Source organism: Puma concolor, chromosome B4, assembly GCF_028749965.1.
Source record: "Puma concolor isolate L17-30 chromosome B4, mPumCon1.1.hap2, whole genome shotgun sequence".
NCBI classification, from domain to species: Eukaryota; Metazoa; Chordata; class Mammalia; order Carnivora; family Felidae; genus Puma; species Puma concolor.
The window spans coordinates 116,052,648-116,079,296 of record NC_141673.1 but is presented as its reverse complement, the minus strand read 5'-3'; the positions used below and the strand labels follow the sequence as shown (position 1 = coordinate 116,079,296).

The 26,649-nt window shown below is 39.9% G+C and overlaps 1 protein-coding gene across 1 annotated transcript in view; it reads left to right on the top strand.

Moving 5' to 3' along the window:
- The first annotated feature begins 17,129 nt into the window (after window positions 1-17,129).
- MTPAP (mitochondrial poly(A) polymerase) overlaps window positions 17,130-26,649 on the top strand; it is a 31,933-nt gene continuing 22,413 nt past the window's right edge. The window contains exons 1-4 of the mRNA XM_025930542.2: window positions 17,130-17,308; window positions 23,491-23,663; window positions 24,185-24,418; window positions 26,253-26,477. Coding sequence (XP_025786327.1) covers window positions 17,155-17,308; window positions 23,491-23,663; window positions 24,185-24,418; window positions 26,253-26,477 — 786 coding nt within the window. The 5' untranslated portion in view covers window positions 17,130-17,154. The remainder of the gene's footprint in view (window positions 17,309-23,490; window positions 23,664-24,184; window positions 24,419-26,252; window positions 26,478-26,649) is intronic.

Genomic DNA, 26,649 nt, shown 5'->3' with positions numbered 1-26,649 from the left:
TCTCCTTTCCTCCAGCCTCTGGCCCCCTTCCTCAAGATGTGAATGGATTTCAGGCATACCTCAACGAGGTGTGTGTGTGTGTGTGTGTGTGTGTGTGTGTGTGTGTGTGTGTGTTGTTTGTAAAATTTTTTAATATTTATTTTTGGGAGGGGGGAGAGGGACAGAGAGACACAGGGACACTGAATCTGAAGCAGGTTCCAGGCTCGGAGCTGTCCGCGCAAAAGCTGGCACGGGGCTCAAACCCACGAACCATGAGATCATCACCTGATTCAAAATCCGAGGTTTAATGGACAGCGCCACCCAGGCCCCCCTAGGTGCTTATATTTTTAATCTTTTATCTCTAATTGTGACAGGAGAAGTTCTGAAGGAATTTTAGCTGTCTTCAAGGGGTAGAGATGTCAGGGATCACTGAGCTCAGAAAGCCTCAAATATGGGACACCAGTTTTGCTTGTACTTAAAGTAACTCCTCTTGGGGTCTGCAGGAACCCAGAGAGACTTCCTGCCCCACTCACCCCCGTTCTGGGCGTGATGGTAGGCTTGTGGAGGTGTTGCTGGGTCCTAAAATGTTCTCAAGGCCGGCAAGCAGCTGGTTCCACTTACCTGACCATCTCTACCACAGATGCGCAGTCCCTAGGCCAGCACTGTCCCCAACATGCTGAGTAGAGCCCGTTTTTACCAGCTCACAGTGCCACCAGTATTAAACTTTTCAGGATCTGTGAGAACTGGTTGCTGAACCGTCGGTATTGAAACTAAAATTACATGAAATCAAAAGTGAGTAAGATAGATATTAAAGACAAAGGTAAGAGATCCTGAAACCCTGAAAACTTACCCCTGATTATTTTGTTGCACTTCACTATTTTCCAGGCTCCTGAGGTTACCCATGCCTGTTCCATGTGTGTGGTGGAAATATGACCATATGACGGGCTTCAGCACAGTTGTTTGCAACTCTGCATTCGGTGGCCTCACATTGGTGGCTTAAAATAGGCTGAGGTGGGAGTATTCACACCACGGAAACCAGCAAATGCTACAAACCAGGGCAAGCTTTTGAGAAGACTGGTTATTAAATATTTAGTGGCACATCATTGCCTATAGATAAAATTTATGTTTTCGGGCACTTCGGATACATTTCAGGTAATTAATTGTGTGGGTTTTTTTTTTATTTAAAAAAAATTTTTTTTCTTAATGTTTTTATTTATTTTTGAGACAGAGAGAGACAGAGCATGAGCAGGGAAGGGGCAGAGAGAGAGGGAGACACAGAATCGGAAGCAGGCTCCAGGCTCTGAGCCATCAGCACAGAGCCCGATGCGGGGCTTGAACTCACAGACTGTGAGATCATGACCTGAGCCGAAGTCGGACGCTCAACCGACTGAGCCACCCTGGCGCCCCATTAATTGTGTGTTTTTAAAAAATTTTTTACTGTTTATTTATTTTCGAAAGAGAGTGTGAGCGGGGAAGGGCAGAGAGAGAGGGAGACACAGAATCCAAAGCAGGCTCCAGGCTCTGAGCTGTCAGCACAGAGCCCGATGTGGGGCTCAAACTCACAAACTGTGAGATCATGACATGAGCTGAAGTCAGAGGCCTAACGGACTGAGCCACCGAGGCGCCCCAATTAATTGTGTTTTTGTGATCTACTTTTGCTTTTTGAATATTCGGTGATACATCTGAATATCTCATTTCCACCCAAGTAGCAAAATCTCCAATGATGAAGGCTGGCGGTTGGCCTCCACCTTCTGCTGGTAGAGGGCTTCCTGTATAGTTCTATCCTATTCTAACAACAGAGCTGGGAAGGGGAAAAGACCACCAGTGGCCATCAGATGGTCCAGGCACAGTGGGCCTGGTCCTCAGCAGTGGGAGAAGTCACTTTCTTTCATAATCTGAACCCTCACGCTGTCCCTGGCTGGGCTTGGGATCAGCAGTCTGCATTCGCCTGTAGGAATCGCCTGAGGACTTCTCATTTAGTAGATGAAGGCTCAAAGACCTCAGTTTTGGAAAGCTCCAGGAGAATGTTACTGGGAAACACCGGGCTTTTGGGATAGAGCGCTTTTGGGGATTCAGACCTCTGCTTTGTCACTTTCTGTCCATGTGACCCTGTGCTGATCACTTCAAGTCATGGAGCCTTTGGTTTTTGTGTGTGTATGGAAAGGAAAACAAAAGCTACTCTGTTTTCATTTTACTTTTTACAATTTCAAAAGCTGATAACAACCCACAGCTTTGACATTGGGAGAAAACTTAAAGCAATTATTGTGAATTTATACCATTTTACAATAGTTTAGAAACAAACATAATAATTTCATCTACTTATCAGTTTTTAATCACTAATACAGTAACCCTGAAAGCTGCTGTAGTTTGACCTAAAACCTAGAGATTAGTGACCCAAGTTACTCAGATAATATACCGAGCCCAAATTCTTTTTTTTTTAATTTTTAAAAGTTTGTTTATTTTTGAGAGGAAGAAAGAGAGAATGCGTGTACATGAGCAGGGGAGGGGCAGAGAGAGAGAGGGGAGGGAGAAAGAGAGAATCCCGGGCAGGCTCACAGCTGTTAGTGCAGAGTCTGACGTGGGGCTCGAACTCACAAAACCGTGAGATCACGACCTCAACTGAAATCAAAAGTCGGATGCATAGCCGACTGAGCCATCCTGGCACCCCCAGAGTCCAAATTCTAACCCAGATGTGTTGCTTTCAGAATTATGTAGGCATTAGATTATGATATTCTTGGAGTAAGCAGGTGCTAAATCACTGATTCAAGAGATACTTATGGGGATTGATAGACTCTAGGAACACAACTCACGTTGTCTAGCTGTGGCTATTTATTGTCCACGGAACCGCTGGCCAATCCGCCCTACTTCTGCTGCAGCCCTGCTCTGAGTCTACACCAGCTTGCCCCCACCTCCTTGCTTGCTCTCAAAACCTCTCACCACAAGGGGTCCTAGTCAAGTGAATTGCCGTCAGGTCAGCTCCCCTACTTCACCCATCAGATCCAGGATTTCTAAGCAAAGTCTGCGGCACAGACCTCCAAGGGGGGCTGGAATAATGAGATGCATCTTCCTACCCCCAGTGACTCAAAGATGGGGAAGCTCCAAGTGTGCCACACAGTTCCCATGAAGACCCCCGTCCCAATGCACAGGTTATAGCGTACCCGCTACGAGAATACCAGATTAGCGCATCAAAAGCGTGTACTTTTTAAAGACTTAAATCTGATTGCAACACAATTCGTGTTGGGTAAAGACATTTTAGAAAATAGAGACAGTGAAATTTACACGGATCCCTCCCCCACCCCTGCCCCATCCCAGATCGGAGATAATGACCGTCAGCGTTTGAGTGAACATTGTTCTGATTTTCTGTGTCATTCACAGAAATTAAGATTTTGTTGCCTTTATCTCTGGCAACTGCTTCTAAGATTAACTTTACAAGTGAGAAACAAGGAATAACCACCACGTTATTTCAAAGGTAATCTGCTCACTCATTCATTCATTTAACACATCCTTGAGTGTGTATTAAATTCATTTCCAACTTCTGGGAAATAGCACTAGACAAACTCAGTGGCTTTCAGGGAGCTTATAGGTAGGGGAGCAAGAGACACACACAAGGGTATAGTTTGTGACCAGCATTTCCTGAAAGAAATGAACAAGGTGGAGGAAGTTAGGGGGTGGAGAGAGGCTTATGGACTAGGCTTTGCTTAGATCAGAGAGGACTTTTCTGAGAATGTGCACCTCACATAAAGATAATGATGTAGATTATGGCAAACTGATACAGGTCAAAAGTTGCAATGTAGGAATAACTGTTTATCACTTAAACCCGTGCTTCAATTGTGTTATTAGTTGATGTGGCTAGATTCTCAAAGTAAGCAAAGACGTTAGAGGTGATTTAATCCAACACCTTCAATTTGTAAATGATGAAAATGAGGTCAAGGGAATCACTTAGCCAGAGTTGTGTTATTGGCAAATAACAGAACTGTGTTCAGAGGCTAGCTTTTTAGACCCACAAATCCTGTTATTATTGTAACACATAGCTCCTTTTATTTATTGATTGATTAAAATTTTTTTTTATTGTTTATTTATTTTTGAGAGAGACAGAGCATGAGTGGGGAGGAGCAGAGAGCGAGGGAGACACAGAATCTGAAGCAGGCTCCAGGCTCTGAGCCCGACATGGGGCTTGAACCTACGAATTGTGAGATCATGACCTGAGCCCGAGTCAGATGCTCAACCGACTGCGCCACCCAGGTGCCCCTGGGGCTCCTTTTAGAGAAGAATAATATAAAGAAATGTTGCTTTATCTAGTTCCCATAAATATACTGTAATCAAATATAATCAACTGCACAATCTTTTTTTCCTGATACTAGTCTGGGGCGAAAGAACATGATTTCGTGCTATGTAATGTCCAGATGTGTTTTTTTTTTTCTTTTTTTGCCTTTTATTTGCTGTGTGATTTGGAAAAGCTACTTCATCCTTCTGAGCTGTGGTTTTCTTATTCAGGAAACCAGAATGCTTAGTAAATATGGTTACTATTCCAACGTTTAAATGGAGAAAATAGTAAGAGAGGAAAATGGCATATAGGGTGAAAAAATTTAATATCCTCCCCGGGGGGGGGGGGGGATAGAATAGAACTTGGTGGTGGTTGGGATTTTCTTTCACCTGAATTGGGCTCTGGTTAGGAACAGAAACCCCGGGTCAGTGCGTGGAGAAACCTGGGGAACCGATTCAGTGGGTCAAAGTAATCTTGCTGTGGCTTTTCTTTTTAAGATACCAAACCTTCCGGTTTTCTTCAGTGCTGCTTTTATTATACTTTATTTCTTGCATCATTAGTTATGTGGTAATGGTTTCATTTTTACCATGTAAACTGGATTATCCCTCTGCAAATCTCCCGAGGGTTCTTGGGAAAATATCTAAAATTGATAAGAAACAGGACATTTTTAAGGAAAAACCCAACTAAGAAATCATTGAATGTTTTACATAGTGTGCAGAGGTTTTAGGAAGGTCTTGCCAGCCTCTTTAGAAAGGTCCATATAAAGGCCTAGTTTATGTCTCAGGGAATTGAATGGAGGGCTTATTTTTTAGAATACTGGGACAGATTGGAATAAGCCTAACTTTTAATGTCTCGGAGCCTGTAGCTACGAGGCTCAACAGGCAGGCTTCTCTTTTCCTAGCCCAGCTGGGTTGCCACAGACCAAGCAGAAGTGGCTTGATGAGGAGGTGGGGGGGGGGGTGGAAATGCGGGCTCTGTCCCCAGGGGAAGGATCATACTGTTCCCAGACAATGGTCTTCATCCAGCTGGAGGCTGGTTTCCTCTGCCTTGCTGCCCGGGGCAGGCATTTCTGATCACAGGAAGACAGTCTCCCTGTAGCTTGGTGGCTGCAACATTTTCTCAGGGGTGGGCAAAGGAGCCAGTGACAGATGGCTCTGAGAGTGAGCAACCCACAGAAGAAAGCAACGCGGCAAAGCAAACTCACTTCCCTCTTCCCTCTTCAAAGGATCTTTTCTTTGTTCTTTCTTCCTTTCCTTTTTCAAAGAAAATACAGTATTAAATGTGGCAAGAAGAGGGGCGCCTGGGTGGCTCAGTTGGGTAAGCGTCCGACTTCAGCTCAGTTCGTGAGTTCAAGCCCCGCGTCGGGCTCCGTGCTGACAGCTCAGAGCCTGGAGCCTGCTTCACATTCTGTGTCTCCCTCTCTCTCTGCCCCTCCTCAACTTGTGCTCTGTCACTCTCTCTCGAAAATAAATAAATACTAAAATTTTTTTAAAAATGTGGCAACAAGAGGGGCGCCTGGGCGGCTCAGTAGGTGTAGTCGGACTCTTTGGTTCAGTTCATGATCTCATGCTTTGTGAGTTCAAGCCCCCACATGGGGCTCCGTGCCGACAGCATAGAGTCTGCTTGAGATTCTCCATCTCCTTCTCTCTGGCCCCACCCCTTCACTCTCTGTTTCTCTGTCTCTCAAAAATAAATACAAACTTAAAGAAAATGTGGCAAGAAGAGAAATGCGTTTTTCTGCCCTGATGACTGTGTGTCTGAGTGCGTGGGCTGGTTAGGATCTAAGTTCATAGAACTCCATATTACAGTTGGCTTCACAATCAAAATTGACATACAGTATCTGTGAATCCATAGAACTCTTTGTAATCCGAGCAAAAAATTAGTATAAGCGAATTCAGCAGCTGTAACAGTTATTATTAGTATTGTTATTGTTGTTGTTGTCGTTGTTATTCTGAATATGGCAAGAAAGCATTAGCCTGTTCTCCAGGGAGAAAAGCAACAATAATCTAGCGATAACTCGACTATGTGAGGTGTTTTTCACGTGGTAAAACAACCTCTTCAGAAAAGCTAGACTTCCATGGGATCACACACACATGCAGTGATGGCCTTCAGCGGTGCCTCTCAAGTTTTAGCATACCTGACAGCTTCCAAAAAACGCAGATTCCTGAATCCCACCCCTAGACAGTCAGATTAATAAGCCTGCAGGTAAAGCCCAGAACTCTTGTATTTTAATAAGCTCACCAGATGCTTCTGAAGCGAGAATCAGGTCCCTGGACCAACTTTAGAAAGCCTATCCTCCCAAAAAGAGAAAAAACACTTAGTCTAGAATATGCAAAGTCAAACTGCAGCCACATTAGGGTGACATCCCAAAAGCTGACGTTCACATTTTCAAAACATTTATTTATAAGCACTTGTACATGAGGTTAAATCTAATCGACCATTCATAGTCCCAAAATAGCAGCAATTGCTTAGAAAAAAAAAAAAAATCATACAGGAGGGGCACCTGGGTGGCTCAGTCAGTGAACATCTGACTCTTGGTTTTGGTTCAGGTCATGATCTCATGGCTCATGAGTTCGAGCCCCATGTCAGGCAGCTAAGAGGCTACTCGGGATTCTCAGTCTCCCTTTCTCTCTACCCCTCCCCTGCTAGAGCTCTCCTCTCTCTCTCTCTCTCTCTTTCTCTCTCTCTCTCTCTCTCAAAATAAATAAATAAATAAAAATTTTTTAAGAGAAAAAAATCATACAGGAAAGAGAAAAGTTGTCAATGCTACTTATTTGCATAAACCATTTCAGAGGGTAGTGAAGAAGATACAGAACTCTCTTTTTTAAATTTTTTAATGTTTATTTATTTTTGAGAGAGAGAGAGAGAATGAATGAATGAATGAATGAATGAATGAGTGGGAGAAGGGCAGAGAGAGCGGGAGAAAGAAAATCCCAAGTAGGCTCTGTGCTCTCAACCCAGGGCTCAAACCCACGAGCCGTGAGATCATGACCTGAGCCGAAGTCGGTCGCTCAACCGACTGAGCCATTCAGGTGGCCCAGAACTCTTTCTTTGTAGCTCAGAGTTCTATGAAATTCATTGAATTAAAGACATTCTTATAGTCCTGATGGAAATGTTTCCTATGATTTTAGGCCTGTCCAAAAGTCCTCCATGTATTCTGAGGTGCCCAAATCACTTTGAGGATCTTAGGTAGTTTTTATTTTTTTAATATTGTTAAAATATTATACTTTTCCTTCAGAGAGAGGTAGAGAGAGACACACAGAGATCTATCAAGATGGGACTGTTGAACACTGATCACTGTTCTGTCTTTGCTTACAGTCTTTTGTTTTGTTTTTAAACATGGAGCAAATTATTTAATCTCACTGTGCCTCAGTTTCCTTACCCATAGAACAAGAGGTAATAGCTTATTTTAGTAAGTCTAAGATAAACACTTTCCCCATATTTTAAAATAAGTGTGCTTACCCATATTTTAAAATCTCCGAAACCATCAACAGTGAAAAAGCATTGTGTCCCAGGTTAATTGGCAGCATTTTTCTCAGTGGTACCTAAAATAATGGAGTGTTTTATAATAATGGAATACCTATATCCCAGGGTCTTGTGGGGGTTACCTGAGTCAAGAAACAAGATACTTAGAGCCGTGACTGGCTGGTATTATTCACTTAATAAATTCATGTATTAGATTCTAAATGAATTAGTCACTCCTTGTTGAACCTCTAGATTGTCTCTAATAACCCTATATCATATACTGTGTTGAAGCCTTGTGTGTAAACCTTGAAGTGTATCTCTAATACAGAAGTAGAATTCCTAGGTCACAAGCACAAACATATTGAAGGGATGGACTTATAATCATGGTGACTAGAAAGTCAGTCAGACCTGAGAGTGACAACTTTGCGATCTTGGTCATTTTACCTCATCTTTCCACATGTGTTTTTGCATCTATAAAGTAGGAATAATAATAACATTCACAGGCATATTGTGAGGTTTAAGTAAAACGATGCAGTTAGACACAATATAGCATAGGTCCGTAGTGAGTTACAAATCAGTGTAAGCTATTTTTTTAAACATGTATTTCTTTTTGAGAGAGAAAGAGAGACAGAGCGTGAGCGAGGGACTAGCAGAGAGAGGGGGAGACACAGAATCTGAAGCAGGCTCCAGGCTCTGAACTGTCAGCCCAGAGCTGGATGCGGGGCTCGAACTCATGGACTGTGAGATCATGACCTGAACCGAAGTTGGACACTCAACCGACTGAGCCACCCAGGTGCCCCAGAATAAGCTATTTTCATTAGGACATTGGGACACAGGTATGACTGCATAACCTCATGCTAGCTTTGGATGATTCTGATCTCCAGTTTTCAACAGTGTCCCCATGTGGCCATAACTGGAACAGCAGCAGCAGAGAATGGGCGAGCGTAGTCAGAAATGGTCAGATTCATCTGTTCTGGTGGTGCTGACAGAACATTTGGAAGGCAGAAGCCTGTGCAGAGGATTCGTGCATGATCTGAGGTAGACAGACTCGGGAAACAATGAATGCTGCCAATCTGAATATGAGAGCCTGGGCGATTGCTCTAAATATTGAAAGACGATCTCATTTATATCTCATATGAGAACTGGTGAAAGATGACAACATCCTTTCTATGGATACACCATAGGAACAGTTTATTTCTCTGCATAATATAACCATGAGAAATCACTTAGACAATTTTTTTTGGACCCTATAAATTCTGGAAAATTCTAAGAAGACTGAATTTTAGTGAGTGGTCGGGATAAGCATGCTGATATCCAAGCTGCAATTCATGATAGGCCTCCTGGCTTGAACTTCTGGAAAAAATGGGATGCCTAGAGCTCAGAAAGACAGAGGACTTCAACATATCTTTTTTGGACGGCACAATTCAGTCCTTAATAGTAGATACACTTTGTAAACAAAAAAATTAAGGCCACTATCTGTAACAAATATTCAGTAGTACCTGGAAGTTTGGTTCTTTCTTCCTGTATTTGAGAGAATCTATGTGGACAGTTATTGATAGACATAGAGAAACCTGAATGAACTGACCTCAGCTAACTAGAACCCCCAACTTTTGAACAAAGATTTATTTACACTAGCCTTTTCTTTTTTTTTTTTTTTTAAGTTTATTTTACTTATTTTGGGAGAGAGAGAGCAAGCACGGGAGGGGCAAAGAGAGAAGGAGAGAGAGAATCCCAAGCAGGCTCCACACTGTCCGCACAGAGCCCGATGTGGGGCTCGAACTCATGAGTTCATGACCTGAACCAAAATACAGAGTTGGTTGCTTAACCAACTGAGCCATACAGGTACCCCAGTATTAGCCTATTTAAAGAGAAGTCATTAGGGGCTCCTGGGTGGCTCAGTCGGTTGAGCGTCCGGCTTCAGCTCAGGTCATGATCGCGCAGTCTGTGAGTTCGAGCCCCACGTCGGGCTCTGTGCTGACAGCTCAGAGCCTGGAGCCTGCTTCGGATTCTGTGTCCCCCAGTCTCTCTGCCCCTCCCCCACTCATGCCCTCTCTTTGTCTCAGAAATAAATAAACATTAAAAAAAATTAAAGAGAAGTCATTAACAATAAAAGAATCAGATATCATGGGTATAACTTTTATTAAATATTAAGTAGATACAAAATAATATTTACAAATATGTGTATAGTAAGAAAAATTCGAATGTAGTGAACACACGTGGCCCTGCCACACAGTTTAAAAAATAAAACATTACCATATCTTTGAAGTGTCCTATATGGAATTTTTTTAGTGGTATAAAGTTAATATATTGAGACATGCTTACTGTAAAATATTGTATACAATATGTATACAATTATTGTATACATAGAATTCTATGATGTAAAAATTTGAAGTCTTCTCATGACAAAAGTACTCTGTAGGCAAAGTAACTCATTCTTTGTAATAAAGGAAGAGAGTTTCATGGTATGTCTGCACCCTAGCTGATATAACCAACAACTGATACTGAAGTTATTTCCATTTTTCTGCTTTTACATTTAATGCTGCAGTGAACCTGATTGTATACATAATATTGCTCACTTGTGCAAGTCTATCTATAGGGTAAATTCCCAGAAATGGAAATGGTGGGTAAAAGTCATGAATGTGTATTTTACATTTACATAATTTGAGTTGGTTTTCTGATCTATCACATTAAAGTGCTTCCACGTAAAAGAACTGTTGCAACAGTCTCTAGAAAATGATAACAAGTCAGCCCTTGAACCCAAATTTAATATGGTAGACTATAACCTAGTTGACTATACTACATACAAAGATGACTTCAGTTCACAAAGGAGATCAGGGAAAGCCCCCTGATGCAGGGCCACTCGTTGGAATTTTCTGGGGCAAGTACTTTACTATTTGGATCAACCGTGAGTCATTTGTTTAACAAACATACTGTCTGCTTACATCATTTCCACAGGGTACAGATTTCTAAGTCCAGTCCCTCCACTTGGGAACTAGATTCCATCCTGCTGAGGACATAGCTCAGCAATTTTCTCTTCTGTCTACCATAGCACCTATGTTCTAGCTCTGCTGGATTGCTTTGATCAGCAAACATGCTATTTCTTCATAACTCACTTCTCTACTCACCTACTCACTCACCTTAGTAGTAAAATCCCTAAAACAATTTTCTGTATTATCAGTTTTGTCTCCTCTCATTTGCATTTGAACCCATTTCAATTGGGTTTTCATTATCCATCTTCCATTAAAACTGCTTTTATCAACAATATTAGTGACCTCCATATTTTTTGCAAAATCTTTCCCTATTCTACTTATCACCACTGAGATACTCTCTATTTTAATTATATTTGTTTATTGAATGTCTCTCCCTGCTAAAAGATAAGCTTCATAAGAGCAAGGATTTTATCTGTTTTTGTTTGTTTTTCTTTTTCATTTTATCTCCAGCATCTAGAACATTGCCCATAGTATTAAATCAATAATATTTGTCCAATAGATATGTAAACATATTTAATTGAGCTTATGCTGAACTTGAAGAAAAACAGATAGTAAGTAAAACAAGCATATAAATATATATAGAATGTCAGATGGCAAAATATGCTATCAAAAAAGAACAGGTTAGGAGGATGGGGAATACCAAGCCATATTTGGGGGGTAAAAGCATTGTTATTTTATAAGGTGATCAAAAAAATTCTTCCCTCATGAGGCAATATTTGAAGAGACATGAAGGAAGTAAAGCAGTAAGGCATATGAGAAAAACAACCAAGGAAGAGAATACAGCAAATGCTAATGTCCTGAGGTGCAAACTTTCTTGGAATTTTGAGAAATATCAAGGAGACTAGTATTAGAAAGAGCAGAGTAGATGGGGCAGAGAGTGACAGGAAATGTGCTCTAGAAGAAGTGGAAGGCTGGCTTACAACAGATCTTGTAAGTTTTTAGCTTTTACTCTGGAGTGGGAAGAAGTCCCTGGAGGGTTTTGAAAATATCTACACATTCAATGCAATCCCAGTCAAAATTGCACCAGCATTCTTCTCGAAGCTAGAACAAACAATCCTAAAATTCATATGGAACCACAAAAGGCCCTGAATAGCCAAAGTAATTTTGAAGAAGACCAAAGCATGAGGCATCACAATCCCAGACTTTAGCCTCTACCACAAAGCTGTAATCATCAAGACAGCATGGTATTGGCACAAAAACAGACACATAGACCAATGGAATAGAATAGAAACCCCAGAACTAGACCCATAAAAGTACGGCCAACTCATCTTTGACAAAGCAGGAAAGAATATCCAATGGAAAAAAGACAGTCTCTTTAACAAATGGTGCTGGGAGAACTGGACAGCAACATGCAGAAGGTTGAAACTAGACCACTTTCTCACACCATTCACAAAAATAAACTCAAAGTGGATAAAGGGCCTGAATGTGAGACAGGAAACCATCAAAACCCTAGAGGAGAAAACAGGAAAAGACCTCTCTGACCTCAGCCGTAGCAATTTCTTACTTGACATATCCCCAAAGGCAAGGGAATTAAAAGCAAAAATGAACTATCGGGACCTCACTAAGGTAAAAAGCTTCTGCACAGCAAAGGAAACAATGAACAAAACTAAAAGGCAACCAACGGAATGGGAAAAGATATTTGCAAATGACATCTCAGACAAAGGGCTAGTATCCAAAATCTATAAAGAGCTCACAAAACTCCACACCCGAGAAACAAATAATCCAGTGAAGAAATGGGCAGAAAACATGAATACACACTTCTATAAAGAAGACATCCGGATGGCCAACAGGCACATGAAAAGATGCTCAGCGTCGCTCCTCATCAGGGAAATACAAATCAAAACCACACTCAGATATCACCTCACGCCAGTCGGAGTGGCCAAAATGAACAAATCAGGAGACTATAGATGCTGGAGAGGATGTGGAGAAACGGGAACCTTCTTGCACTGTTGGTGGGAATGCAAACTGGTGCAGCCGCTCTGGAAAACAGTGTGGAGGTTCCTCAAAAAATTAAAAATAGACCTACCCTATGACCCAGCAGTAGCACTGCTAGGAATTTACCCAAGGGACACTTGTACCCCAATGTTTATAGCAGCACTCTCAACAATAGCCAAATTATGGAAAGAGCCTAAATGTCCATCAACTGATGAATGGATAAAGAAATTGTGGTTTATATACACAATGGAGTACTATGTGGCAATGAGAAAGAACGGAATATGGCCCTTTGTAGCAACGTGGATGGAACTGGAGAGTGTTATGCTAAGTTAAATAAGCCATACAGAGAAAGACAGATGCCATATGTTTTCACTCTTAGGTGGATCCTGAGAAACTTAACAGGAACCCATGGGGGAGGGGAAGGAAAAAAAAAAAAAGGGAGAGGTTAGAGTGGGAGAGAGCCAAAGCATAAGAGACTCTTAAAAACTGAGAACAAACTGTGGGCTGATGGGGGGTGGGAGGGAGGGGAGGGTGAGTGATGGGTATTGAAGAGGGCAACTCTTGGGATGAGCACTGGGTGTTGTATGGATACCAATTTGACAATAAATTTCATATATTTAAATAAATATATAAATAAATAAAGTGGAAAAAAATGAAAAGAAGAATGGAATGATCACTACACTGTAGCCAATGGGATGAGAACAGACTGTATGGAGCATGAGAGAGAGGCAAACTGGTTAAGAGGTTAGAGCAAAACTACAGGTAAGCTGAATGCAGCAACATGTAAAAAGAATTACACACCATGACCAGTGGGATTATTAGAGAAATGCAAGATTGTTTTAAAGGCTGAATATTAATTAATGTTATATGCCACATTAAAAGAATGCACTTATCATCTCGATAGATGTAGGAAAAAAACAAAACAATCCAATGTCCTTTCATGATAAAAATGCTTAACAAACAGAAAGGGAAGAGAACTTCTTCAACCTGGTAAAGGGTATTTACAAAACACCCACAACTAACATCATAAACTATACAGGAAGACTGAATGCTTTTCCACTAAGAACAGGAAGAATACAGGATGGTCATTCTCACCACTTCAATTCAACATTTCACTGGAGGTTCTAGCCAGAGTAATTAAGTAAGAAAATTAAATAAAGGCTTCCAAACCATAAAGGAAGAAATAAAACTGTCTCTCTTTGCAGATTATCTTGTATATAGAAAAATCTAACACAGCTACAAACAAAACAAAACAAAAACAAAAAACAAAAATTATTAAAGCTGAAACTGAGTCATCAATGCTACTGGATACAATATAAACATACAAAAATCAATTGTGTTTCTATACCCTTGCAATGAACAATCTAAAGGAAAATAAGAAAATAATTCCATCTATAATAGCATCACAAAGAATAAAATACTTAGAAATACGTACATTTAATAAGTACAAGACTTATACACTGAACACTGGAAAACATTGTTGAAAGAAATTAAAGAAGACCTAAGCAAATGGAAGGCCCTCCCATGTTCACATTTTAGATCTAATGTTGTTAAAGATGACGATACTCCTGAAGTTGATCTACAGATTCAGCACAATTCCTCTCAAAATCTCAGCTGCCTTTTTGGAAGCAACTGAGAAGCTGATAATAAAATTTATATGGAAATACAGGGGCTCATAACAGTTTCTAAAGTAATTTTGGAAAAAAAGAACAAGGTTGGAAAACTCACTTCTCAATTTTAAAAAACTTTCTGCAGGGGCGCCTGGGTGGCGCAGTTGGTTAAGCGCCCGACTTCAGCCAGGTCACGATCTCGCGGTCCGTGAGTTCGAGCCCCGCGTCGGGCTCTGGGCTGATGGCTCAGAGCCTGGAGCCTGTTTCCGATTCTGTGTCTCCCTCTCTCTCTGCCCCTCCCCCGTTCATGCTCTGTCTCTCTCTGTCCCAAAAATAAATAAATGTTGAAAAAAAAATTTTAAAAAAATAAAAATAAAAAAAATAAAAAAAAAATAAAAAACTTTCTGCAAAGCAACATTGATCAAGACAGGGCGGTACTGATGTAAGGATAAACATATAGATCAATGAAATAGAATTGAGAATCCAGAAATAAGCACAGGTATCTGTGATCATCTGACTTCAACAAATATGCCAATGCCATTTAATGGGCAAAGTAGAGCCTTTTAAACAAATAGTACTGGGACAAATTGAATATCCACATCCAAAACCATGAAATCAGATGCCTAACTCATACCATATACAAAAATTTACTCAAAATTAATCAAAGACCTAAATGTATGAGCTAAAAATGTTAAAATCTTAGAAGCAAACATAGGGATAAATCTTCACAACCTTGGGGTAGGCAATGTTTCTTAGATATAACACTAAAACACAAGCAACAAAAGAAAAAAAATTAGATTTCATCAAAATCAACTTTTATGTTTCAAAGGACACTATTAAGTAAATGAAGTTAAACCCACAGAATAGGATCAAGTGCTTGCAAATCATACATCTGATAAAGACATATCCAGACTATGTAAAGAACTCTTAAAACAGTAGTAAAATAATTCAGTTAAAAATGGGCAAAGGATCTGAATAAACATTTTTCCAAAGAAAATACACAAATGACCAATAATCATATGAAGAGAGCTCAACATTCATCAAATGCAAATCAAAAGTGGGATACCACTCATACCCATTAGCAAGGCTATTAAAACACACACACACAAAAACCCAGAAGGGCTACCTGGGTGGCTCAGTCAGCTAAGCATCTGACTTTGGCTCAGGTCATGATCTCACGGGTTCATGGGTTTGAGCCCCACATCGGGCTCTGTGCAGACAGCTCAGAGCCTGGAGCCTGCTTCAGATTCCGTGTCTCCCTTGCTCTCTGCCCCTCCCCTGCTCATGCTCTGTCTCTGTCTCTCAAAATGAATACACGTTAAAAAAAAAAAAAAAGAAAATAACAAGTATCGGTAAGAATGTGCAGAAATTGGAAACTTCTTACACTACTAGTGGGAATGAAAATCATGCAGCTGCTTTGGAAAATAGCCTGACATTTCCTCGAAAGATTAAACACAGAATTACCACACAGCCCAGCACTTCTACTCATAGGTATATGGCCAAGAGAAGTGAAAACATATGTTCATACAAAAACTGATAATGGATGTTCATAGCAGCATTATTTATAATATCCAAAAGACAGAAACAACAGAAATGGGAAACCATATGTGGCATATCCATTGTTAAAAATAAGACAACAGGCCCCAGATAGTGTCACTTGTGTAAGCCTCATGTAACCAAAACAAAACCCAATTTACAGTTTCAACTCTCCCAGAAATAGAATCTTAAGCCCATCAATCAGAACTCACCTGATTAGAACCAGTTTATTTGACTGATAAACTGGGACATCCCCTAAAGGAAAGTAACTTTATGCAAACCAGTGTGTTTTTTGCTCACTATTACTTCCTTGTTCCTGCTCTCTTCTGCCTGTGAAAATCTTTCATTTATATTTTCAAGTCTTCCCTTCTGCCTATAAACGCCCTTTCTGTCTGCTAGATTGGACGTTGCCTGATTTGAATTTATTTTTGTTCAAACAATCTCTTAAAATTTTTAATATGCCCCAGCTTATCTTTTAACACCACGTGATGGACTATTATTTGGCCATAGAAAGGAATGAAGTGCTGATAGATGCTACAGCATAGAAGAACCTTGAAAGTATTATGCCAAGTGAAGGAGGCCAGTCACAAAAAACACATATTGCATGATTCTATTTCTATGAAATGTCTAGAAAAGGCAAAAGCATGGAGACAAAAAGTAGATAAGTGGTTATTTAGGGCGGGGGGGAATGTGGGGACTGGGGGAGTGCTAGCTAATGGGCACAAGGTTTCTTTTGGAGCTGATGAAAGTGTTCTAAAAATGATTATGCCTATTGTTGCACAACTTTGTGGTATACTCACTCACAACCACTGAATGGGACACCTAAAGTGGTGAACTGTGTAGAATATGAACTAAATCTCAGTAAACTTGTTATAAGAAAAAAGAAAAACTTTGCACCAGGTAATCTAGGTTTAACTCCCATCTCTGTCCCGGACTGGCTGTGTAACTTTACAAATGTTACTTAACTTGCATACGCCTCAGTCTCCCCGTAAATAAACGGCGATAATAATAGTTCCCATCTCACAGGGTTGTTGTAAGGGTTGAGAGCCGGTACGTGATAAAGAAAAAGTGTTACCACTTACTCTACTCTTAAGTATAGATTCCCAAATAAGTGCTCCTTCCCTATGACCTTGAGGTCCGGTTCTATTTTCATGACTCTATTTGAAAGAGTAGGTGGTGGGCTCGTTCTACGGGGGGCTCTTCTTTTTAGAGAACCGTGGGAGAGCAAAACCAAAACGAATCTGAAAGCAAAGGCATCTTCAGTCCGGCAACTTTCGCCTAGTTTGACCCTCTAGGCTTCCCGTTCCTTATTCCTCAGCACGCACGCGCAGGAGCCAGGTGCCCTTTTCCTCTTCCTGCCTCTGTTACTTTGACAATGGCGGCTCGCGCTGTGGGGTTGTTGGCCAGTTTACCCCTATGTGCTCAGAGAAGTCAAGTGCTGCGTCCTATCCACAGGCTTCTCAGTTGCCCAAGAACTGTGGCCGCAGAAAGTAAAAGAGAAGAGCAGTCGTCGGGGAGCGTGGAGACAGGTGATGGCGCCGTGTCCTCGGTTTGCTCTGTAGCCGCGACCCACCGCGGGCGAGGGAAGGGGGAAGAGACTGGGATCGCGGGCGGGCGCGTGGCCTGCGGACACGGCCGAGGAGCCTTTGGCAATAGGGTGAGGTTGTGTCCCATCCTCCTCTAATCTCACTAGGGGAACTTAGAGCCACCCGTTCCTCATGGTAGTAGTGGGGTGTGATGTTAATTCGGGGAGGCCTGTGCACAGTAATGAAGTTGTTTAAATTTTTGTGAAGTTCAGGCCACGAGCACAATTTGCTTATATTTTATACTTTGATAAAATACAGTGATAACGGTGATGCCACATATCGGTCAGTTGCTTCATTCACAAATGTATCTGATTTACAAGCTGTTGGAGGACGGGTGTATCGAAGCATTAATGAGTAACAGTATTCCCCGCTTCCGAATGTAGGATTCTGCCTGTGAAAATTATTGCCTTTTGCTTTATTCTTTTGGCCGTTTTAGTAACCTGGTAACGGGTTTGCATTCACTGGAACAGGCTGCCGACCCGGAGACGTTCTAAATTTATATGCTTCTTTGCGTATTATTGAAGCCCTGTTGTGACCCCCAAGAGCTGTATCTTCTGTACAATTTTTAAAACAATCTAGCAAAAAATGTTTCATTGTCTCCACTTAACAGGTGTAGAAAGAGGCTAAAAGAACCAAGCAACTTGTGTAAGGTTACATATCGAGTTAATTTAGATCTCGAGTGAAGTTAATAGGCAAAATGTTTATTACTACCATTTCTTGGAGCTGTAGTTTTAAGAGAGAAAATTACTTCTGGTAGTAGTTTTATAGTAGGCTGAACAAGTAAAATGTTCCCTCCTAAAGTAAATGGTAGGATTTTTCTTCTCCCCAGACTGTAAATAAAGGGTCGTATTGACAGGGAGTGGAAGTGTTACTTAACATGACTTTTCATGAAAATACTGATTGGATTGTTTTTGGTAGAAGCTGCTTCTGTTAAAAATTCTTAAGTAACTCTGAAAATTTGAGTAAGAATTCTGCCAAAGAAGCTGTTTTAATTTAGCATCTGAATAGTGGTTTAAATTTGGGAGTATTTTCATATGCTCTTTGAGAAAATAGAACTCTGTAAAGTTGGTATGAAAGGAGTTATTACTCGTTTATAGATGAGAAAACAGGCTAGTCCAAGTGGCTAGCTCAAACTTATCCATCTATTAAGTAGCAGTGATAAGGAAAAAACCTGATTCCAAGGCTGTACTCTTCATTTAGTACAGTTTTGTTGTTTTTGTTAGAAAATGTGTTTCATTTTGTATCATATAACTGGCTAAACATACAGGGACTCTTGTGGTGTGCAACAAAATCATCATTTGAATTTCTTTTCCATTTTTTTTTTTTTTAAACGTTTATTTATTTTTGGGACAGAGAGAGACAGAGCATGAACGGGGGAGGGGCAGAGAGAGAGGGAGACACAGAATCGGAAACAGGCTCCAGGCTCTGAGCCATCAGCCCAGACCAGAGCCTGACGCGGGGCTCGAACTCACGGACCGCGAGATCGTGACCTGGCTGAAGTCGGACGCTTAACCGACTGCGCCACCCAGGCGCCCCTCTTTTCCATTTTTAAAAAGAGAAGGAAGTAACTGCACCTGATACTCAGAAGCATAAAATTTTATCATTGGAAGGAACTTGGGAAATATCCAGTTGAGGTTTCCATTTAATGTGAGAACTCATTGGAAAACATTCCCAGTAATGTTTTCTAGTAACAAGGAACACACTATTTCATAAATCAGCTAATTCCCTCTTTTGGTTGGGTTCTAATGGTTTGAAAATGTTTGTAATGAGCTAAAATCTACTAATTTCCCATTTCCATGTTAGTTTTGACATAGCTTTCATTTGAGTAGTGGAAAAGAACCCCGATTTTAAGAGTAAGAATATATAGTGTATATAGTGTATTATACTCTTTGGGATGCAGGTGACAGAAGCTAAGTCAAATTAGCTTAAGTAGAAAGGGGAGAATGTACCAACCCATGTAACCAAACTCCAGAAAGAGCCAACTGCTTTAAGGTCAACTGGGTGGATATGGTCAATGTGCGGTAGTGTTTTCTTCAGCTGTTTTTTGGTGGCCTCCTTATCTCAGATTCTTCTGCATGGAGGCATGACCACCAGCAGCTTCAAGTTTACATGCGTATAGCCTTTTCCAAAGGGAAGAGTAAGATAATCTTATACCTAAATTTGAAGAATTCTGGGAAGGAGCTTTTGATTGATCACACCCCCACCTCTTGGACCAAGAGGAGCTTTCCAAAATAGTCTGATAATCTTAGTCTCTCCGAGGGGATGAGGGTCAGTATCCTAGGTAGGATAACAATATTGACAGCCCCCCACAACCTCATAGAGTGGTTTCCTGCCAGCAGGGGTGTGCTATCACTTAAACAAGGGGGACAGAGGCTAGGCAATCAGATAACAGATAGCAATCTAGAAGATGCTATCCAGCTTATTAGATATTTGATTTTGTGCAAGTTTTTTTTTCTTTTTTACCAGTAATGATACCTGCTCCATCACAAAGCTTATTCTGATATTTGAAATAGAGCGTATTTGTGGAGGCTTGGAAAACTGAAGTGCTGCACAAACAGAGGGTTTGCTGTTAAGAGTTGAAGACAGCATTCGGGTTCTCATTAGTTTTCCTCCAGGCTGCAAATCCCGCTTAATCTACAGTAATTCTCTGTCAGCTTCTAGACCTTTTACCACTCCTCGCCATTTTATATCTGTTCATTCCCTGTGCACATCCCAGAGGTGAAGACGTCGCTTTGACTCATTTTGAGCTTTCATCAAATCAAACTTTTGGGCCTCTTGTATGCAACTGCTGCTAGGTTAATTTTCTTCCCCATTATGTCATTGTGTCTTTATTTATTTTTTTTAATGTGTATTTATTTTGAGAGAGAGAGAGAGCGAGCGATCAGGGGAGGGGCAGAGAGAGAGAGGGAAACAGAGAATCCCGAGCAGACTCCGCACTGTCTGCACGGAGCCCGGTGTGGGGCTGGAACTCATGAACCTGTGAGATCATGACCTGAGCCGAAATCAGGAGCCAGGCACTTAACCGACGGAACCACCCAGGTGCACCACCCAGGTGCCCCGATGTTGTTTTCGATTTTAAGTGCAGGACAGTATTTAGTCTTAGTTTTTTTTTTTTATTAAGTTTATGCTTACCAGATTATGTCATCAAGACCATTGAAATTGAGTCTGTCATAAAATATTAGCACTTATTACTTTTCAGTCTCAACTTTGTGTTATTCGTAGGTTTGATAAACCTTTTATGAGGGAATAAATTTAAACTTCCTGAACTTTTTGTCCCCCCTTCACAACTTTGTCCTCATCATTTTTACCTACTGTTGTTCAGGCCAGAGCTGTAAATACTTTAGATTGTACTGTACCTCTCCCAGCTTTTTAAGCAGATTTCTTCATCTTTTATCAGACTTCTCTATCAATCTTAAATTCAGTCTCTCCTCTTTCTTAGTGATCAGCTGCAGGGATATACTTGCATAAAAATCAAAGACATCGTATGCAGATGATATTGCCGTATTGTTTGTGATAGTGACAGGAGGTAAACCATGTGAATATCAGTAGAGAATTGGCTAAACTGTGATAAATTAACAAGAATACTTATACAGTTACTTTTTTTTTTTTTACACAGTTACTTTTAAAATGAGGTAGACATATACTGATACAGATATCCCTAGTGTATTAAATTTTTAAAGGCATATTATAAAACAATGTGAGATATGATTTTGGTAATTTTGTGTAAAAAATGTTTACCTGTGGAGAAATGCAAATATTTGTATATGCCTTAAAAATGTATGAAAACATAGGTACCAAACTTAATGGTTGAGTGTTATTAGGGGCAGAGAACTAGGGAAGGATTTATACTTAAACTTTATAAAATGTAATAATTTGACTTTACTTTTACAATAAGCATTTAGGCAACAGTCTGGACTCCGTAAAAATCAGAGACAATGTGTAAGTGGTAGTTACAAAGGGAAAAGTGGGTGAGGTGGTCTAGGCAGAGCCTATATCAAAAAAAAAAAAGAAGAAGAAGGAAATAGGGACTAATTGGAAGGACTGTCAGTGGACTTGAGATCACAGTTAATAGTAATAGTCTCTGTCCTCAATATCTAGAAGACATATATTCTTCCATATTGTTAAGTTATTACAACACCGTGAATTACGTTCTTTCACAGATGTTGAAGTAAGGTAATACGGAGGTGGAGGAGATACCTACCATGGGAAGTCAGAAGTCTTCGCAGACCTATGGGAGGATGAATGGGAGTGTTCGGGGCAGAAAATGAGAAGGTGGGCATTCCAGTCAGAGACAAGAAGATAGTCAAAGTTCACAGTGTGTGGGGTACCTTAAGTGAACACTGCAGAAGGAGGAAATGGTAGAAGGAAATGGTAGACATTGAAGAGGAGAGATGGGGCAAAATGCCAATAACTGTCCCCATGCTGTTGGGTTTAGGCTTGATCTTGAATGCAGTAGGGAAGCTATTGAAAGGTTTGAAGCAGGGAAGTCAAAGAATACGACTTTTTTTAAAAGATTGATTTATAAAGATCACTTTGGCACCAGAGAATGGCTTGAAAAGGAAAAGACCAGCGTGAATAAGACCATTTGAGGAATCTGGCTGTTGTGATACAGGTCTTGAAATATAAGAGATTGATGTTAAAGAATTGGCATCCGGAATGGAGATGTGGACCCCTATTTAAGAGATGTATTTTCAGCATCTCGTACAGTGAAGGCAGGAATCAAACTCAGCATGTGTTTGATTAGTTAGAAACGTGGGGTATGTCAGGGCTAAGAGTTCTGTGGTGTGCCACTGGAGACTGCCTCCAGGCCTTTGCTAACGAACAGGGTTTAGGGTACAGTGAGCTCTTACTGCATTAACACACATTTCTGTCTTGTCCATGAGAATGTCTTGGAGTTTGCTGAGATCAAGGTACAGTGTGTTTGCAGTATTCCTTGATCTATCAGTTTTATAACCTTTTGAAAGGAGTCGAAAAGCATCTGCTGATTTCCATGTTATCAGTTATATTTTCTGTACTATTTAATCTCTTTGGAATTTTTTGTGGGTATTGTTACCAGACTTGGTGGTTTATAATCTCTAGAATCTACCATTCCAGATATTTACAAGAAACACTTTTAGGCCACCCAACTAGAAGTTACGTATCTTGGAGGAAAAAATATGTTGCTAAAATTCAGCATTTGGCTTTAATACACTCTTTACTTGGTGGTTGATTCTTCGTTTGTGGTCAGTTGATTATTAATATCTAATTCTTGACTGTTACAGCTCTTGTCTTCATTTCCTGTGATGGTAAAGCCCCCAGCCCTGGTTTGGTTTGGAATGAAAAAAGAAATTACCCCTATTTCTTTAGTAAAATTACCATGAATTCTTAAGGACAGCAGCTGAGTTTTAAATTGGTTGATGTACCTGTGATACACAGCACAGCATGGTTGGTAACGCACTGTTAATTGTTTGAGCTAGATCAAGACCCATGACAAAGAAAAACAACAGTAACTTACTTTAATACATTAAAGTTATTTTGTAAGTTTATTTATTTATTTTGAGAGAGAGAGTGGGGGAGGGGCAGAGAAGAAGAGAGAGGGAATCCCAAGCAGGTTCCACGTCTCTGCAGAGCCTGACACGGGGCTCGAACCCATGAACCCTGAGATCATGACCTGGGCCAAAACCAAGAGTCTGACTGAGCCACCCAGGTGCCCCAATACGTTAAAGTTCTAAACTTCATTCTCATTTACACTCAGGTTTATAATAATTTCTTTTAGGCTTTGGTATGTTACAACCTTGTACAGGTTTTATATGTGTGTATTTGGGGTAGTGTTAAACGGGTGATTTTACGTTCCTGATTTGGCTTTTAAAACTTTGTGGATATTTCTCTTTTCAGTGCTCTGCATTGAATGTAGTAAATCAAAACTGGGAAAGTGGACAGTATTAGGGATAATTACAGGAGAATGGTAAATGAAAATCGAAAGTAGTGTAGCTTCATTCTTTTACAGGCGAAGAAGAAAGAAGATGAGATTTGGATAAAGTGGTTTTAGTCAGCTATAAAATCTGTATGTACCTTATCAAAATATGCTTTACATTTTATATTTGTGTGTGTGTGTTTATGTGTTGGAAATATTGTCTCATTCGTAGGCTCTGAAGGCGGGACTCCCAAAAAGACATTCTCTGAGGTGCAGAAAGAAAGACGAGAACAGGCACAGCGAACCGTTTTGATACATTGTCCAAATAAAATCAGTGTAAAAAAGTTTCTAAAATATTTATCCCAACATGGACCTATTAATAATCATTTCTTCTATGAGAGCTTTGTAAGTATTTGAAAAACAGTCTGACATTCATGCTTTTGAAAGTTAAAGGTTCCATTCATTATTTGCAGTATGGTAAAGTTAGATTCTCTTTTGATATCTTACATCTCTCTTTAAATTTCTTTAATGATCTTTTTATAGGAGAATAAAAATCCTTATGGCATTATTACTATGGGATTATAAGTAATTTATAACTGACTGATTCCATTATTTGAATCCTTTAAGTAGTCTCTTATCTTACTGATAAAGTCCAAGGGGAGGGGATTTTTGTTTTGCCTTTTAATTTTCTCTTTCATCATTGTTTTCAGCTTGTGTTGACTCTTACCAGTTTATAGTGTTCCTTTTCTTAATCTGCTTGTAATGATTAAAACCAGTGCTTGTGTTAGAAGTGTATCATTTGTAAATTTAAAAAAATCAATATTTTTTTAGTATTAACAATGATTGTTTGGAAATTTGAGCAAAAATGCTATTTAAAATATATCAGTCTGAGATGTGTTCTGTTTTTTCTTACGTTTTTGGCATAGGGTCTTTATGCTGTTGTAGAATTTTGTCAAAAGGAAAGTGTAACTTCACTGCAGAATGGAACTCGTACTCCAAGTATGGGCACAGAGGCTGCAATTCCATTCAGATCACGTGTCTTCAATTTAAAGACGAAGAATCCCTCAAACCCGACTTCAGAACAGTCACGTGTACAATGTAGTATTCATGCACCTCCTTCTAGCAAGAAGCTTCTTGAGTTACTCTGTTACGCAGAAAGTGTAAGTTTGTAGGTATACTTCTCCAATATGTAAAAATATGTGTGTGTGTTTGACATTATTTTCTTTATTATAGGTTCTTATAAAATATTCAGACTACAGAATATGTTGAATGAAAAGTGAAAGCAGTCCTTCCCCACTCTCCTCCCCCACACTCTGCTTGTATGCCTGGCAAGTAACCACAGTCTTACAGAGTTTTCAGCCTTTGGACTATTCAGGTTTTCTTTCTTCAGTCAACATAATGGCATATAGTTGTACCTGGCATTTTTCTATAAATGTAAAAGTATCTTGGGGCACCTGGGTGGCTTGGTCAGTTGAGTTTCCAACTTCGGCTCAGGTCATGATCTCACAGTTCTTGAGTTCGAACCCATATTGGGCTCACTGCTGTCAGCTTGTTGGATCTTCTGTCCACATGCCCCCCCTGCCCCTGTCCCACTTGTGCTCTCTCAAAAATAAGAAGTATCTCCAAAAAAAAAAAAAAAAACCCAAAAAACCTCATTTCTGATTTAATCTATTTTTGCTGCCCTAACATTGTTTATATTAGTTTTGGCTTTATCAGTTCATGTTTTTGATCAAAGTGCTATTTTTTGTTTTGATTTTCTAATTGTAAAAATTTTATTTCTAACCTTACACATTTTCTTTACTCTCTGTTACTTGTTTTTCTTGATTTGAACACGTAGTTCAGTTATTTTCAATATTTTTTCCGAATATGGGCATTTGAAGCTATGAGTTTTATTTTAAATACTCCAGTGCACAGTTTCAAAAGGTGATGTTTTTAACACCAGTTTTCTGGTGAAGATACAGGATTACTATTCTGAGGAGTTGAGGGATCTTGGGCCTTGGTTACCTGAAGCATTGCTTATTTCTTGTGTTTCCTGCCTTTAACATTGGTTCTTCTTCCTCCCCAACTTTGTTTAAAATGTCTAGCTTTGTGGTTGTTTTGACCTCTTTCTGGAGCATTTTAACTACTTTCATTCTCCTGAAACAATACTTTATACATATTGCATAAGAAATGCAGTGGTTTTGATTTTTGCCGACGTCATCATTCCTCAGTCCTTTTTTTTCTTTGAAATTAATTTAACTATTTAACCCAATAAATCTAAAATATGCATTTCAGCATATAATCACTATACAGTTATTAATGAGATATTTTAGGTTTTTGTTTCAAAAAAATCATCAGATCTGGTGTGTATTTTGCACATGCAGCACAACTCAGATCACACCAGCTACCTTGTCTCCATAATCCTCAAAGACATTGTGAGGGATATTTTCTCAGGGTGCGTAAGCTGTGGGCTTGAGTGTATTCTATTTAAATATTAAATACCCAGATTCCTTGAGTAGGTTAGAGACTTGGGCAGATGATCCCCAGGTTATATGCAGACTGGTTGACTAACCATACTCCGGTTGACCATTAGCCGTAGAGACTTAGTAGCCATTTGCCGAATAAATGGATCATGGTCTGGACTAGCAATTGACTCCTAAACTTGTTTCATCAGAATTGCCTATAAAACATACCAAAATTTTGCTTACTGGCCCCAACCACAGAGATGCTGACAATTTAGTTGTGGATTGAAGTGCCAACATTTGTATTTTTATTTTCATTTACTTATTTTTTTTTATTTTTCTATGGTTTTACACTTTATTATTATTATCATCATCACTCCTCAGTCCTTTTTAAAGGATATTTTTAAAACACCTGCTTTTAGGATGGAAGGAAAAAAGTACATGTTTTTCAGCTCGGTCTCCAAAGCCATCGAATCTCTAGAAGTAAAATGGCAACTATCTTATGTGACCTGTACGTTTTCTATATGTTGCTGCTTTTGTTTTGGCCAGCTAGATAGATGATCAGCTGAACACTCTGCTGAAGGAATTGCAGTTAACAGAGGAGAACACTAAGCTCCGATACCTGACGTGTTCTCTTATTGAAGATATAGCAGCTGCGTATTTCCTGGACTGTACTGTCAGACCCTTTGGCTCTTCGGTGAACAGTTTTGGGAAATTGGGATGTGACTTGGACATGTTTTTGGATCTGGATGAAATTGGAAAATTCAGCGCCAACAAGGTAATTGTATTGCTTTAGGTCACTAAAAGTAATCTTTGGACTTAATAAAATTATAACTTGATTTCTAAACTTCAATAAACATTGTGGTTAAAGAATATGGTTTATTTGATATTAACTCTTTGGAATTGTAAAGTCTTTCTTCGTATTGGTGTAACGTAGAATCATTTTTTGT